Genomic DNA, 12,595 nt, shown 5'->3' with positions numbered 1-12,595 from the left:
TGCTCACTGCTTACCATGACTCCACCCACATAGTACCACAGGTGCATAGCACCTACCTCTGACTTACCTCTGACTGATTGAGATATTCACCAGCTAGCTATATAACAGACTGTTCACAGACAGGATCCACCACATGTATTATAAGCTTATACACATGCTTATGACTTATTCCGCTCATTTGATTGGCCTGTAAACATATATCTATCTAATATGTCATAACTAATTATTTCTGAGCTGTGTTTCATAAAGGAAGCTTTTTAAATAGAGATTTTGGTCATTAGGCTGCTCTCTGCTCCCTGTGTGTGTGTGTGTGTGTGTGTGTGTGTGTGTGTGTGTGTGTGTGTGTGTGTGTGTGTGTGTGTGTGTGTGTGTGTGTGTGTGTGTGTGTGTGTGTACAGAACATAGCTCCCTGTGTTCCTGTGTCATGCCACTCCAGCCGTGTTTAATGTGGCACTAACGTGCCAGTCATTCACAACCTTAATGAATGAAACAATGTTTGTGTATGTGTGTCTGTCACCTCCAGAAAGGGAACACTGCCCTCCATATCGCTGCATTGGCAGGCCAGGAGAGAGTGGTGGCTGAGCTCGTCAACTATGGAGCCAACGTCAATTCCCAGTCACAGGTGATTCATCTGGGACATTATACTGCACATTACAGTTACCTGGGGGGGGAGTTGTGTGCATGTATATTTGTGTGTGTTGCTGGTAACCATGCGCCATGTGCCTCTTCATTACAGAAAGGCTTCAGTCCCCTATACATGGCTGCACAAGAGAACCACTTAGATGTAGTAAAGTTTCTGCTAGAGAACGGAGCCAATCAGAGCCTTCCAACAGAGGTGAGTGAAAGCCCACGGAGCAAACAGACATTTAGTTGTTTCTTAGATGTGTATTGGATTCAGTCCAATAGACAATGCTACATTAACTTTCTCTCATCTTTCTATTACAGTAATCTCAATGTACATTGTCTCAAATTTGCCACTATCTTTATTTTCTTTCTCTCTCTCTTCCTCTCCCTCTACTTACCCATCTCTCACCCCCTCCATTATCATTTGGCTTGTCTCCCTTTCCCCCTCTCCCTCTTTTCCTCCTACTCCCTTGCTGTCTCTTGTTGACCTTGCTTACCTTCTCCCTCCCCTCCTCCTCTTTACCCCTTCTTACTTTACTATCTCACTACCTCTCCCTCTGTCCTTTCCTCTCCCCCTTCCTCCCTTTTTACCCTGGCCACCCCTCCCTCTATCCCTTCTTCTCCCTCCCCTCTCTCACCCTGTCTGTCAGGATGGGTTCACGCCGCTGGCAGTGGCTCTTCAGCAGGGTCATGAGAACGTGGTGGCCCTGCTCATCAACTACGGCACCAAGGGCAAGGTCCGTCTGCCCGCCCTGCACATCGCTGCACGCAACGACGACACACGCACTGCCGCCGTGCTGCTGCAGAACGACCCTAACCCCGATGTCCTCAGCAAGGTACTATTCAGTGTGTGTGTGTGTGTGTGAGTATGTGTGTGTGAGTATGTGTGTGTGTGCGTGTCTGTGATGACTCATTAAGGCTTAATATGCTGATGTCGTTAGCTGAAGTAATCAGTCATAACACTGTTGTGTTGACTTGGAGAAAAACAATAGCAACAAAAGTGATTACATGAATAAACAAAAAAGATGCCTGCAAACATGGATTATGAAAATAACATTAAAAAAATCTCTTTCTGTGTGTCTCTCTCTATATATTTTTCTGTCTCTTTATCTCTCTCTCCTTGTCTCTTTTTCTGTCTCTTTATCTCTCTCTCTCTCTCTTTCTGTCTCTATCTCTTTTATCTCTCTCTCTCTTTTTCTTTCTATCTCTGTTTCTCACTCTGTCTCTCTGTTTCTCTCTCTATCTTTGTCTGTCTGTAGACTGGCTTCACTCCTCTCCACATTGCGGCTCACTATGAGAACCTGAGTGTGGCCCAACTGCTGATAAACAGAGGCGCCAATGTCAACTTTACTCCCAAGGTCAGTCCATTAACCCTCACCGCTACTGCCTTAACCATGACATTGATAACATAGTCCCTCAAAGACCCCATTTCCTAACAGGAGAGTCTTTGATTAAATTGATTTAGAAATTGTTCTTTCCCCTTTCTCAGAATGGTATCACCCCCCTACACATAGCCTCCAGGAGGGGTAATGCGATCATGGTTCGACTTTTGCTGGACAGAGGGGCCCAGATAGACGCCATGACCAAGGTACTGTAACCCTACACCTGCTCTTCCTCTTCTTCCTCCTCCTCCTCCTCCTCTTTCTGCCATTTGACTTGAAAGCTTATGGACCTTACCTGGCTCCTTCCATCTATTTAGGATGAGCTGACCCCTCTGCACTGTGCGGCCAGGAACGGTCATGTCAGGATCATCGATCTCCTGCTGGATCTGGGGGCTCCCATCCAGGCCAAGACCAAGGTCAGCCAGAGGCCTCTCGTGGCCCACTAGGGAAAATAAAGGGCCATACTTTATGGCCACTTTGGCACATATATCACACCCTTAAGGCCACTTTGGCACGATATCACACTCACTTGCAATTTTTGCAGTAACCAATGCCAAATGATCCTCTGCCAACTACGCTGATGCGTCACTTATTTCAGTATTATGAATTTATAGATGCTTTCTTCTCTCAAAGGTCTTACACTGCTCTTCTCTTTGTTTCTCTTTCATTCCTTTTATATCTTTCCCGGTCCTCCCTCTCTCCCCTCCAGAATGGCCTGTCCCCCATTCACATGGCGGCCCAGGGAGACCACATGGACTGTGTGAGGCAGCTCCTTCAGTACGACGCTGAGATTGATGACATCACGCTGGACCACCTAACCCCTCTACACGTGGCGGCCCACTGTGGTCACCACCGCATGGCCAAAGTGCTGCTGGACAAGGGGGCCAAGGCCAACGCACGTGCACTGGTCAGCAGCTCTTCTAAGTGTCCTTCTATTTCTGTATACTGGTACTTAGTGTGTGAGGTGTACTGGAGATGTCCGTTGGTCAGGTTACTGAACTTTTATAACTGGGTTGCGTACAGCAGGCACAAAGAGTAGAAAACATTATGAGATACGAATAAGCACACAAGAAGTACAGGCAGTAACATTTCCGAATGTGTTCTCCCATTTTGTGCATACTAAACGCAAACCCTATGCTGAATTTGCTACATTTTCGGTCTGTGTTCCTATTGTGTTCAGAATGGGTTCACTCCCCTCCACATTGCCTGTAAGAAGAACCACATCCGCTCCATGGACCTTCTGCTGAAACACTCTGCCTCCCTAGAGGCCGTCACAGAGGTGAGATAACACTCTTTTGAAGAGCAATAGGACTTGTTGGGGTTCTCAGGACAAGCTGTACTTTTTGTTATTGTTGCAATTGTTGGGTGTCAATTCTGTCATTATAAAATGTCTGGAGGTGTCAATGTAAGCCTAATGGTGATGAATTGTTATAAAACCTTAACCCTTAACTCTCCTCTCTTCATATGCTGTTTCTCTCTCCCATTAGTCTGGTCTGACCCCTCTTCATGTAGCAGCCTTCATGGGGCACCTGAACATTGTGAAGAACCTGCTCCATAGAGGAGCTTCACCCAACGCCTCCAATGTGGTGAGAGAACCCCCTTTATAACCTTTATTCCTGACACAGGGGGGGACATTTCCATCACACTCTGATTGACTAGAAGTAACTTGTTGAAATGAACACCAGCAAAGGTTATGGTAAATGGATTGGTATCTGGTCCGTGCATTAATAATAATTGAATGGCTGTTCTCTGTGTGTATGAAGTGATATTTTATGTGTGCTATTGATATTACATAGCATAGTCATGTGTTTAATGGCAGAGTGGTTGTGACAGGCTATGTGACCTCTGACCTGGGTTTGTGTAACAGAAAGTGGAGACGCCCCTCCACATGGCGTCCAGGGCAGGCCACTGTGAGGTGGCTCTGTTCCTGTTGCAGAACACAGCACAGGTGGATGCCAAGGCTAAGGTACTGCACACACTGTCATGTAACCATACATACTGCACACATCTACTGTGTGTACGTCATAATGTTTTACAACAAACTCTGTCCTGGCTGGAATACACATTCAAACCACCAACGCACATTTATTTTCTTCAGCTACAGTCTACAACAGCATACACTGCACAAATACCTCACTGTTACTGCTCGCTAAATACAATTATCATTCCAACCTCTGTTTCTCCTCACTCTCAGTCTCTCTCTCCATCCCTGTCTCTCTAGGATGACCAGACCCCTCTGCACTGTGCGGCCCGTATGGGACATAAGGAGCTGGTCAAGCTGCTCCTGGAGCACAAGGCCAATCCCGACTCGGCTACCACCGCTGGCCACACCCCCTTACACATCGCCGCCCGCGAGGGACACACCCACACCACCCGCATCCTCCTGGACGGGGGGGCCCAACAAACCAAGATGACAAAGGTTCTCCTTTAATTTACTGACTTTTTCTCTGTCTCTGTATCTCTCTCTCTCTCTCTCTTTCTCTGTCTTTGTCTCTCTCTCTCTCTCTCTGTCTCTGTCTTTCTGTCTTCTCTCTCTCTCTCTCTCTTTCTCTGTCTTTCTGTCTCTCTCTCTCTCTCTCTCTCTCTGTCTTTGTCTCTCTCTTTCTATCTCTCTATGTCTCTCTCACTCTCTCTCTCTTTCTCATTCTCTCTAACCCCATTTCTCTCTCAAACTCATTCAATCTCAATCCTAATCCCTTCACACCTGACCTCTTTTAGTTCTCCTGCTCATGCTGAATCTGTGTTTGTGTGTCCAAGCAGAAAGGCTTCACTCCTCTCCATGTGGCCTGTAAGTATGGCAAGGTGGATGTGGTTGAGCTGCTGCTGGAGAGAGGAGCCAACCCCAATGCGGCTGGAAAGGTATGAAGAACACACTGCAACACAGCATGGACTGTCCTGTGCTTTTTATCAGTGTTAGGCATACTGCTCAATGGTGTGACCCACCTAAAGCTTATGGATCTTTCCTGTGACCCAAGTAACAAATAAACCTTATTTTCTTAGCACTGACTGTCTTTAATCACAGCCCAAAAGGAATCACTGTATCCCACCATTTTAGAAACATTATGCGCCCACAAAGGCAGGCTGATATTCTGTTATTTCAATAGCTAGTGACAGTAGGTGTGTGTATGTGTGTCCAAGCAGAATGGCTTGACTCCTCTACATGTGGCCGTCCATCACAACAACCTGGACGTGGCCAAGCTGCTGGTTAGCAAGGGAGGCAACGCACACAGCACTGCCCGGGTATGAGGAACAATGTAACACACACACACCACACGTATACTGTATACCTCCCCCCCTTTTCAGGATCATTGTTCAATATGATAATATGACCCACCCATTGATGATCCAGTGTATTACCCCTGCTGACTCCTGTGTCTGTCTATAGAATGGATACACTCCCCTGCACATTGCAGCCAAGCAGAACCAGGTGGAGGTGGCCGGGTGCCTGCTGCAGTACGGAGCCTCTGCCAACGCTGAGTCCCTTCAGGGGGTCACGCCCCTCCACCTGGCCTCCCAGGAGGGCCGGCCGGACATGGTGGCCCTGCTCATCTCCAAACAGGCTAACGTCAACCTGGGGAACAAGGTACTGGACCAGAGAGAGGAACAATTCATCTCTGACCTTAGCAGGGTTTGAGGCAAGCTTTCAGGGATAGCTAGCTAAGTTACACAGGGTTTGATAGAGCTATGGTAAGATAAAGTGTTGAGGGCTACAGGGCATGATGTTTTCATCACTGTGTCAAACAGGTTACTGTAATTACCTACTAGTATAGCATGCATGCTGTGGTACATATTTGACGGTCCACTGTGACTCAGACTGACTCAGAGCTGGTTAGTGAACAGACTGACCAACTGCCTCCTGTTCCCCCTGTGTCTATCAGAATGGACTGACCCCTCTGCACCTGGTGGCCCAGGAAGGTCACGTAGGGATAGCAGACACCCTGGTCAAACAGGGGGCATCAGTCTACGCAGCCTCACGGGTAAGGCATACATATGATATCAACCACACACCTCATAATAGAGTATAAAAACAGAACAGTTTTGTAATGTAGTGTAATGTAGACTTTTTGTTACATTCAGTAGAGTGGGGTTCAATATAAGCAGTATAATGTACCACACACTATGATGTCATGTCATATCCAATACTTTCATACAGCATCCACACTCTCAAATATGTTTTACTGCTAGGACTGGTACAACAAAGCCACCAAGCTGTTTATAATGAGGCAGTAATGAGGCCATTGAAACACTGCCAACTCTCACTATTTTCTCTCTGTCTCTCTCTCCCTCCCTCCCTCCCTCTCTCGCTCTCCATCTTTCTTTCAGATGGGCTACACAGCACTTCACGTGGCCTGTCACTATGGCAACATCAAGATGGTGAAGTTCCTCCTGCAGCAGCAGGCTCATGTGAACAGCAAGACCAGAGTGAGACGCTGCTGCTACACTCCTCCTTACACATGGCACCTGTTAGTGTGGCTCTGCCCTGCCTCACGTCACTTCCGCCTTCACTCCAATTACATTAGATTGGACATGGAATTTATTGTCAATGTCAGCAATCTTGCATTTACTGTAGCACTCAAACTCTCTCTCTCTCTATGCTCCCTCTCTCCACCCCCCTATCTAGGTGGGCTACACTCCCCTGCACCAGGCCGCCCAGCAGGGTCATACTGACATCGTTACCCTGCTGCTCAAACACGGAGCCCAGCCCAACGACATCACCACTGTAAACACACCCTTCTTTCTTTTCCTCATCCCTCCATTCCACCCTTCTCCTCTAGATCTGCTTTTCCTTTACTATATATTCTCTTCTTCACTTCTTCACATTATCCCCTCATTGCTTTCCTCTACTCTCCTTCCATCAGGCTTCCATCTACAGGCTTCTTCTGGTGTCTGAACTGTGTGTCTCCTGTCTGTCTCTGTTCTCTGTGGTAGAATGGGACTTCTCCTCTGGGCATCGCCAAGCGTCTGGGTTACATCTCTGTCATTGATGTGCTGAAGTTGGTCACAGAGGAGGCCGTTTCCGTGGTGAGCAGCACTTCACATGGTTACTAGTGTGTTTGTGTATTCTGTGAGTCGCTGACCTACAGTACAACATGTTAACTGGAATGATGTATTTGAGCATGTCAGATGATAGCACTCATTTCTCTCTCCTTCTCTTGACTTTTCCCAGATCACCACAGAGAAACATCGGATGAGTTTCCCTGAGACAGTGGATGAGATATTGGACGTTTCAGAGGATGAGGGTAGGTTGGTGCACTCCCGAGACACGTTTATTCTTAGCTCGTAAGGCTTTCTGTCAGAAATAGTACTTCTGTGTGTCTTGTGATTGTCAGCCCCGGTTCAGTGTCATGGCAGAGGACCGAAGACTAGAGAAAAAGGTCAAGCACTGCCATGAGGCTGAACCTTTTATTTTATTACCTTTATTTAACTAGGCAAGTCAGTTAAGAACAAATCCTTATTTTTAATGACGACCTAGGAACAGTGGGTTAACTGCCTTGTTCAGGGGCAGAACGACAGATTTTTACCTTTCGTTACTAGTCCGACGCTCTAATCACTAGGCTACCTGCCTAGTGGTTAGATGACTAGCCTAAACAATGCCTTTTTCCATTTGTTTTGTAGGTATTGCAGCGCTAACATTAGGTAGGACAGTGTCCGTCTCTCTGTTTTGTCCGGTCATCTGGTGGCTCGTGCAATTGTGCCTTCATTGCAAGCACTTTCTCATTCTCTATTCTCTATCAATCTCTCTTTATAACTCTCACTTTCTCATACATTTTTCCTGCTATCCTGTTCTCTTTCTCTCTCTCTCTCTCTCTCTCTCTCTCTCTCTCTCTCTCTCTCTTTCCCCTCTCTTTTCTCTCTCTCTTCCTCTATGCTCAATGTAACAACAAAGTCAGTGTTTTATTGGCATGTGATGTGGTCATGACATTTGCCTTTACCGTTCTGCCACTGAGGGATCCAGTCCTGCAGTGCTTAATTGATCAACAGACTAATTACATAGATACAAGTCCAGCTGAGAAGCACTCAAGGAACAGCAAAAACACAGTGACTGTGTGTATACCCCTCTGTAACAGCTTGTAGTTATATGAACCTTTTTCAGTAACCAAGGCATTCCCTCCCATACAGAAATCCAATCTCTAACGGGCATGCTCACTAAAGCTGTAACCGGGTGCCATGCTGGGGACCATGCAGTGTGTTCTATTCTGTGTTGTCAATCGTCTTGTTTTTCCATTGGTCTCCATGGGCTGTGGTTGTTGTCGGTTTGACTCCATTGCTTTGATCGATCTGAAACTGCTTGGTGATGTTACTATATGTGGAAATGGATGGATGGTGGGAGGCAGTGGGTAGTGGTATTGTGGCTAATATGACTGTGTAGACTCTCTATTGACTTGTTTCTGTCTGTCTGTCTGTCTGTCTGTCTGTCTGTCTGTCTGTCTGTCTGTCTGTCTGTCTGTCTGTCTGTCTGTCTGTCTGTCTGTCTGTCTGTCTGTCTGTCTGTCTGTCTGTCTGTCTGTCTGTCTGTCTGTCTGTCTGTCTGTCTGTCTGTCTGTGCTCTGCAGGTGATGAGTTGCTGGGGATGGATGGTGCTCGCTACCTGAAGCTTGATGACCTCAAGGACCAGGATGATGATTTCCTGTCCCCTAAGAAGACCCTGAGAGACTTTGAGGGTGGACTGGGTACCACGTAAGTGACAATGCCAGGGTCGGTCTGAACACGTTGTGCATCAGAGTCCAGTCATCTGAGGAAATGTCCTGAAATGTGAGGGAAAGGATTTTCCACCATATTCCTCTTTGGCCCACTCACTTCTTTTATCTCTTTCTTTTTTTTTGGTGTAGGCCATACTCTCCTGCAATTCCCAGAATCCCATGTGTGTCCCCTGAGACCATCCTGCTGGAGGGGGTAATGTTTAAAGGATTTATTAATTATGATTGGATACAGGTGGTAGATGTATCTCATCAAATGCAATTGCTGATGATTAGAAAGTGCTCTCTCTCGCTCTCTCTCTCCCTCCCTCTGTCTCCACAGCACACCCCTGTCCCCCTGCCTAAGGACTATGATGAGGACTCTCTGATCCCCAGCAGTCCTGCTACAGAGACCTCTGACAACGTCAGCCCAGTGGCCAGCCCTATACACACAGGGTCAGTTTACTCCCTCTACAGTGCTTACGCACTACAAAAATAGAGGTGTACACCCTATTACACACAATACTAACACATTACAAGCATAACAAATCTGCAGCTTTCTTCATATTTCTTCTATTCAGTGTGATTACATCTCTTTTACGAGGTCATTATGACTGTTTTGTGATTTAGTTTGATCAGGATGATGTTGAATGAAGCACGGTTGGACAGTTATTCTCTCAATAATGGTGGTTCTCATTGGTTGCTGTTCAGGTTCCTGGTCAGTTTCATGGTGGATGCCCGGGGGGGCTCCATGCGTGGCAGCAGACACCACGGGCTGCGTGTCATCATCCCCCCTCGGACCTGTGCAGCCCCCACCCGCATCACCTGTCGTCTGGTCAAACCCCAGAAACTCACCACCCCTCCCCCGCTAGTGGAGGGAGAGGGCCTGGCCAGCCGTATCATCTCCCTGGGGCCCTCCAGTATGCACTTCTTAGAGTAAGTGTGTGTGCAAATGTGTGCATATGTATGTATGTGTATATGTATATGTTTATATGTCAGTCAATCACCCTGTATTTGATGGGACAGTGGGGATCTTGCATTTCACTGTCCAGTGGAGAGTGATAGTGACGATTGTTTTATAGGGGGAAAAAAATTTTTTAGGAGCATTAATCACAAAAGATTCAAATACTAATAGCAGGGCTCGACATTAATCACACAAAAATCACAATGTCAAACAATTAGGATCAGAGAGGCAAACATTGGAATAATTTTCAAATAAATGTAAATAAATAATAAATAAAAAAAGCCTATATGTCAAAGTGTAGTTTATATGCATATTGACCACAGCCTCATGTCAAAACCGATGCTGACATGAGGCGCCAGAAAATGTAGCCAAACTTTAATGAGACTTTTAATTACATAAATATAGGCTAATGTCATGTTTGAAAAATATAATGAAGGATAATTAGCGTCTAAAGGCTTGATTCTGTCAAAATACTCTAGGCACGGTTCGTTCGGATCAAATGGTCACAAGGCTGGAGAGTGAAGGATAGTGCCTGTTGTGCACTGCACATCACCCACCTGGAATCTGAGCAATCAATCAAATGTATTTATGAAGCCCTTCTTACATCAGCTGATGTGTCCCGATCATCGAAAGGAGAGGACCAAGGTGCAGCGTGCGTATAGTTCCACATATTTTATTTCAAAGTAAACCTTAACAAAAACAACAAGAAACAACGAACGTCCAGTACAGAGCGCACTAAGGCACTAACTGAAAACAATATCCCACAACACAGGTGGGAACAATGGGCTACTTAAGTATGATCCCCAATTAGAGACAACGATAATCAGCTGCCTCTAATTGGGAACCATACAAATACCAACATAGAAATAGAAACGCTAGAGACCCCCTAGTCACGCTCTGACCTATACACCATAGAGAACCCAGAGGGCTCTCTATGGTCAGGGCGTGACAGTACCCGTCCCCCCCCAACCCCCCCCCGCCAAAGGTGCGGACTCCGACCACAAAAACCTGAACCTAGATGGGAAGGGTTAGAATGGGAGCAGAGGAAGGCTCCGGCCATGGAGCAGGACTGGACGCCGTGCCTGGACTGGGCACCGGCGCAGAAGAAGGCTCCGGCCATGGAGCAGGACTGGACGCCGTGCCTGGACTGGGCACCGGCACAGAGGAAGGCTCCGGCCATGGAGCGGGACTGGATGCCATGCCTGGACTGGGCACCGGCGCAGAGAAGCTCCGGGCCGTGCGCTACTGTTTTTCAGCCATGGACTGTAGAGTCATCATTCAACGTTCTGGCGCCTTCTGAGAGCCTATGGGAGCCTTAGAAAGTGTCACGTTACAGCAGAGATCCTCTGTTTTCAATAAAGAGGCTAAAGAAGGCCAAGAAATGGTCAGAGAGGGCACTTCCTGTTTGGAATCTTCTCAGGTTTTGGCCTGCCATATGAGTTCTGTTATACTCACAGACACCATTCAAACAGTTTTAGAAACTTTAGGGTGTTTTCTATCCAAATCAAACAATTATATGCATATTCTAGTTTATGGGCAGGAGTAATAAACAGATTAAATCGGGTACGTTTTTTATCCGGCCGTGAAAATACTGCCCCCTATCCATAACAGGTTAAATATGATCCCCAATTAGAGACAACGATAATCAGCTGCCTTTAATTGGGAACCATACAAATACCAACATAGAAATAGAAATGTTAGAAACCCCCCTAGTCATGCTCTGACCTATACACCATAGAGAACCCAGAGGGCTCTCTATGGTTAGAGCGTGATATGATGTCACAAAGTGCTGTACAGAAACCCAGCCTAAAACCCCAAACAGCAAGCAGGTGTAGAAGCACGGTGGCTAGGAAAAACTCCCTAGAAAGGCCAGAACTTAGGAAGAAACCGAGAGAGGAACCAGGCTATGAGGGGTGGCCAGTCCTCTTCTGGCTGTGCCGGGTGAAGATTATAACAGAACATGGCCAAGATAAAATGTTCAAATGTTCATAGATGACCAGCAGGGTCAAATAATAATAATCACAGTGGTTGTCAAAGGTGCAACAGGTCAGCACCTTAGGAGTAAATGTCAGTTGGCTTTTCATAGCCGATTTCAGAGTATCTCTACCGCTCCTGCTGTCTCTAGAGAGTTGAAAACAGCAGGTCTAGGACAGGTAGTACGTCCGGGACAGGTAGTACGTCCGGGACAGGTAGTACGTGAACAGGTCAGGGTTCCATAGCCGCAGGCAGAACAGTTGAAACTGGAGCAGCAGCACAGCCAGGTGGACTGGGGACAGCAAGGAGTCATCAGGCCAGATAGTCCTGAGGCATGGTCCTAGGGCTCAGGTCCTCCTCCTCCTCCTCCTCCTCCTCCTCCGAAAGAAAGAAAGAAAGAAAGAAAGAAAGAAAGAAAGAAAGAAAGAAAGAAAGAAAGAAAGAAAGAAAGAAAGAAAGAAAGAAAGAAAGAAAGAAAGAGCATACTTAAATTCACACAGGACACCGGATAAGACAGGAGAAATCCTCCAGATATAACAGACTAACCCTAGCCCCCGACACATAAACTACTGCAGCATAAATACTGGAGGCTGAGACAGGAGGGGTCGGGAGACACTGTGGCCCCATCCGACGATACCCCCGGACAGGGCCAAACAGGCTGGATATAACCCCACCCACTTTGCCAAAGCACAGCCCCCACACCACTTGAGGGATAGCTTCAACCACCAACTTACCATCCTGAGACAAGGCCGAGTATAGCCCACAAAGATCTTCGCCACAGCACAACCCAACCCAGACAGGAAGATCACGTCAGTGACTCAACCCACTCAAGTGACGCACCCCTCCTAGGGACGGCAGAGGCGATCAGCATTTTGAAACAATTTAAAACCATAAACTTAATTGTTTAAAACTAGGATGTTTTGTCATTTTTCGAAGCATATCTTACCTTGTTTTAAAATAGCCTTGACAAAATA

General features: G+C 46.7%; 1 protein-coding gene across 11 annotated transcripts in view; it reads left to right on the top strand.

The window, feature by feature from the left end:
* ank1b (ankyrin 1, erythrocytic b) overlaps window positions 1-12,595 on the top strand; it is a 111,379-nt gene that overhangs the window by 83,650 nt on the left and 15,134 nt on the right. For 5 of the 11 annotated variants that reach the window (XM_045691553.1, XM_014134683.2, XM_014134657.2 and 2 more), the window contains 24 exons: window positions 524-622; window positions 737-835; window positions 1,275-1,460; window positions 1,884-1,982; window positions 2,114-2,212; window positions 2,324-2,422; window positions 2,716-2,913; window positions 3,187-3,285; window positions 3,494-3,592; window positions 3,874-3,972; window positions 4,228-4,425; window positions 4,764-4,865; window positions 5,145-5,246; window positions 5,392-5,589; window positions 5,885-5,983; window positions 6,330-6,428; window positions 6,628-6,726; window positions 6,936-7,028; window positions 7,174-7,246; window positions 7,623-7,643; window positions 8,561-8,684; window positions 8,837-8,900; window positions 9,027-9,139; window positions 9,395-9,619. In XM_045691553.1, the coding sequence (XP_045547509.1) occupies window positions 524-622; window positions 737-835; window positions 1,275-1,460; window positions 1,884-1,982; window positions 2,114-2,212; window positions 2,324-2,422; window positions 2,716-2,913; window positions 3,187-3,285; window positions 3,494-3,592; window positions 3,874-3,972; window positions 4,228-4,425; window positions 4,764-4,865; window positions 5,145-5,246; window positions 5,392-5,589; window positions 5,885-5,983; window positions 6,330-6,428; window positions 6,628-6,726; window positions 6,936-7,028; window positions 7,174-7,246; window positions 7,623-7,643; window positions 8,561-8,684; window positions 8,837-8,900; window positions 9,027-9,139; window positions 9,395-9,619 (2,786 nt within the window). The remainder of the gene's footprint in view (window positions 1-523; window positions 623-736; window positions 836-1,274; window positions 1,461-1,883; window positions 1,983-2,113; window positions 2,213-2,323; window positions 2,423-2,715; window positions 2,914-3,186; window positions 3,286-3,493; window positions 3,593-3,873; window positions 3,973-4,227; window positions 4,426-4,763; window positions 4,866-5,144; window positions 5,247-5,391; window positions 5,590-5,884; window positions 5,984-6,329; window positions 6,429-6,627; window positions 6,727-6,935; window positions 7,029-7,173; window positions 7,247-7,622; window positions 7,644-8,560; window positions 8,685-8,836; window positions 8,901-9,026; window positions 9,140-9,394; window positions 9,620-12,595) is intronic. The other 6 variants (XM_045691524.1, XM_014134721.2, XM_045691554.1 and 3 more) reach the window with 4 other exon arrangements.

Source organism: Salmo salar, chromosome ssa01 (assembly GCF_905237065.1).
Source record: "Salmo salar chromosome ssa01, Ssal_v3.1, whole genome shotgun sequence".
Lineage (NCBI taxonomy): Eukaryota > Metazoa > Chordata > Actinopteri > Salmoniformes > Salmonidae > Salmo > Salmo salar.
This window is presented reverse-complemented; position numbering and strand designations above follow the sequence as displayed.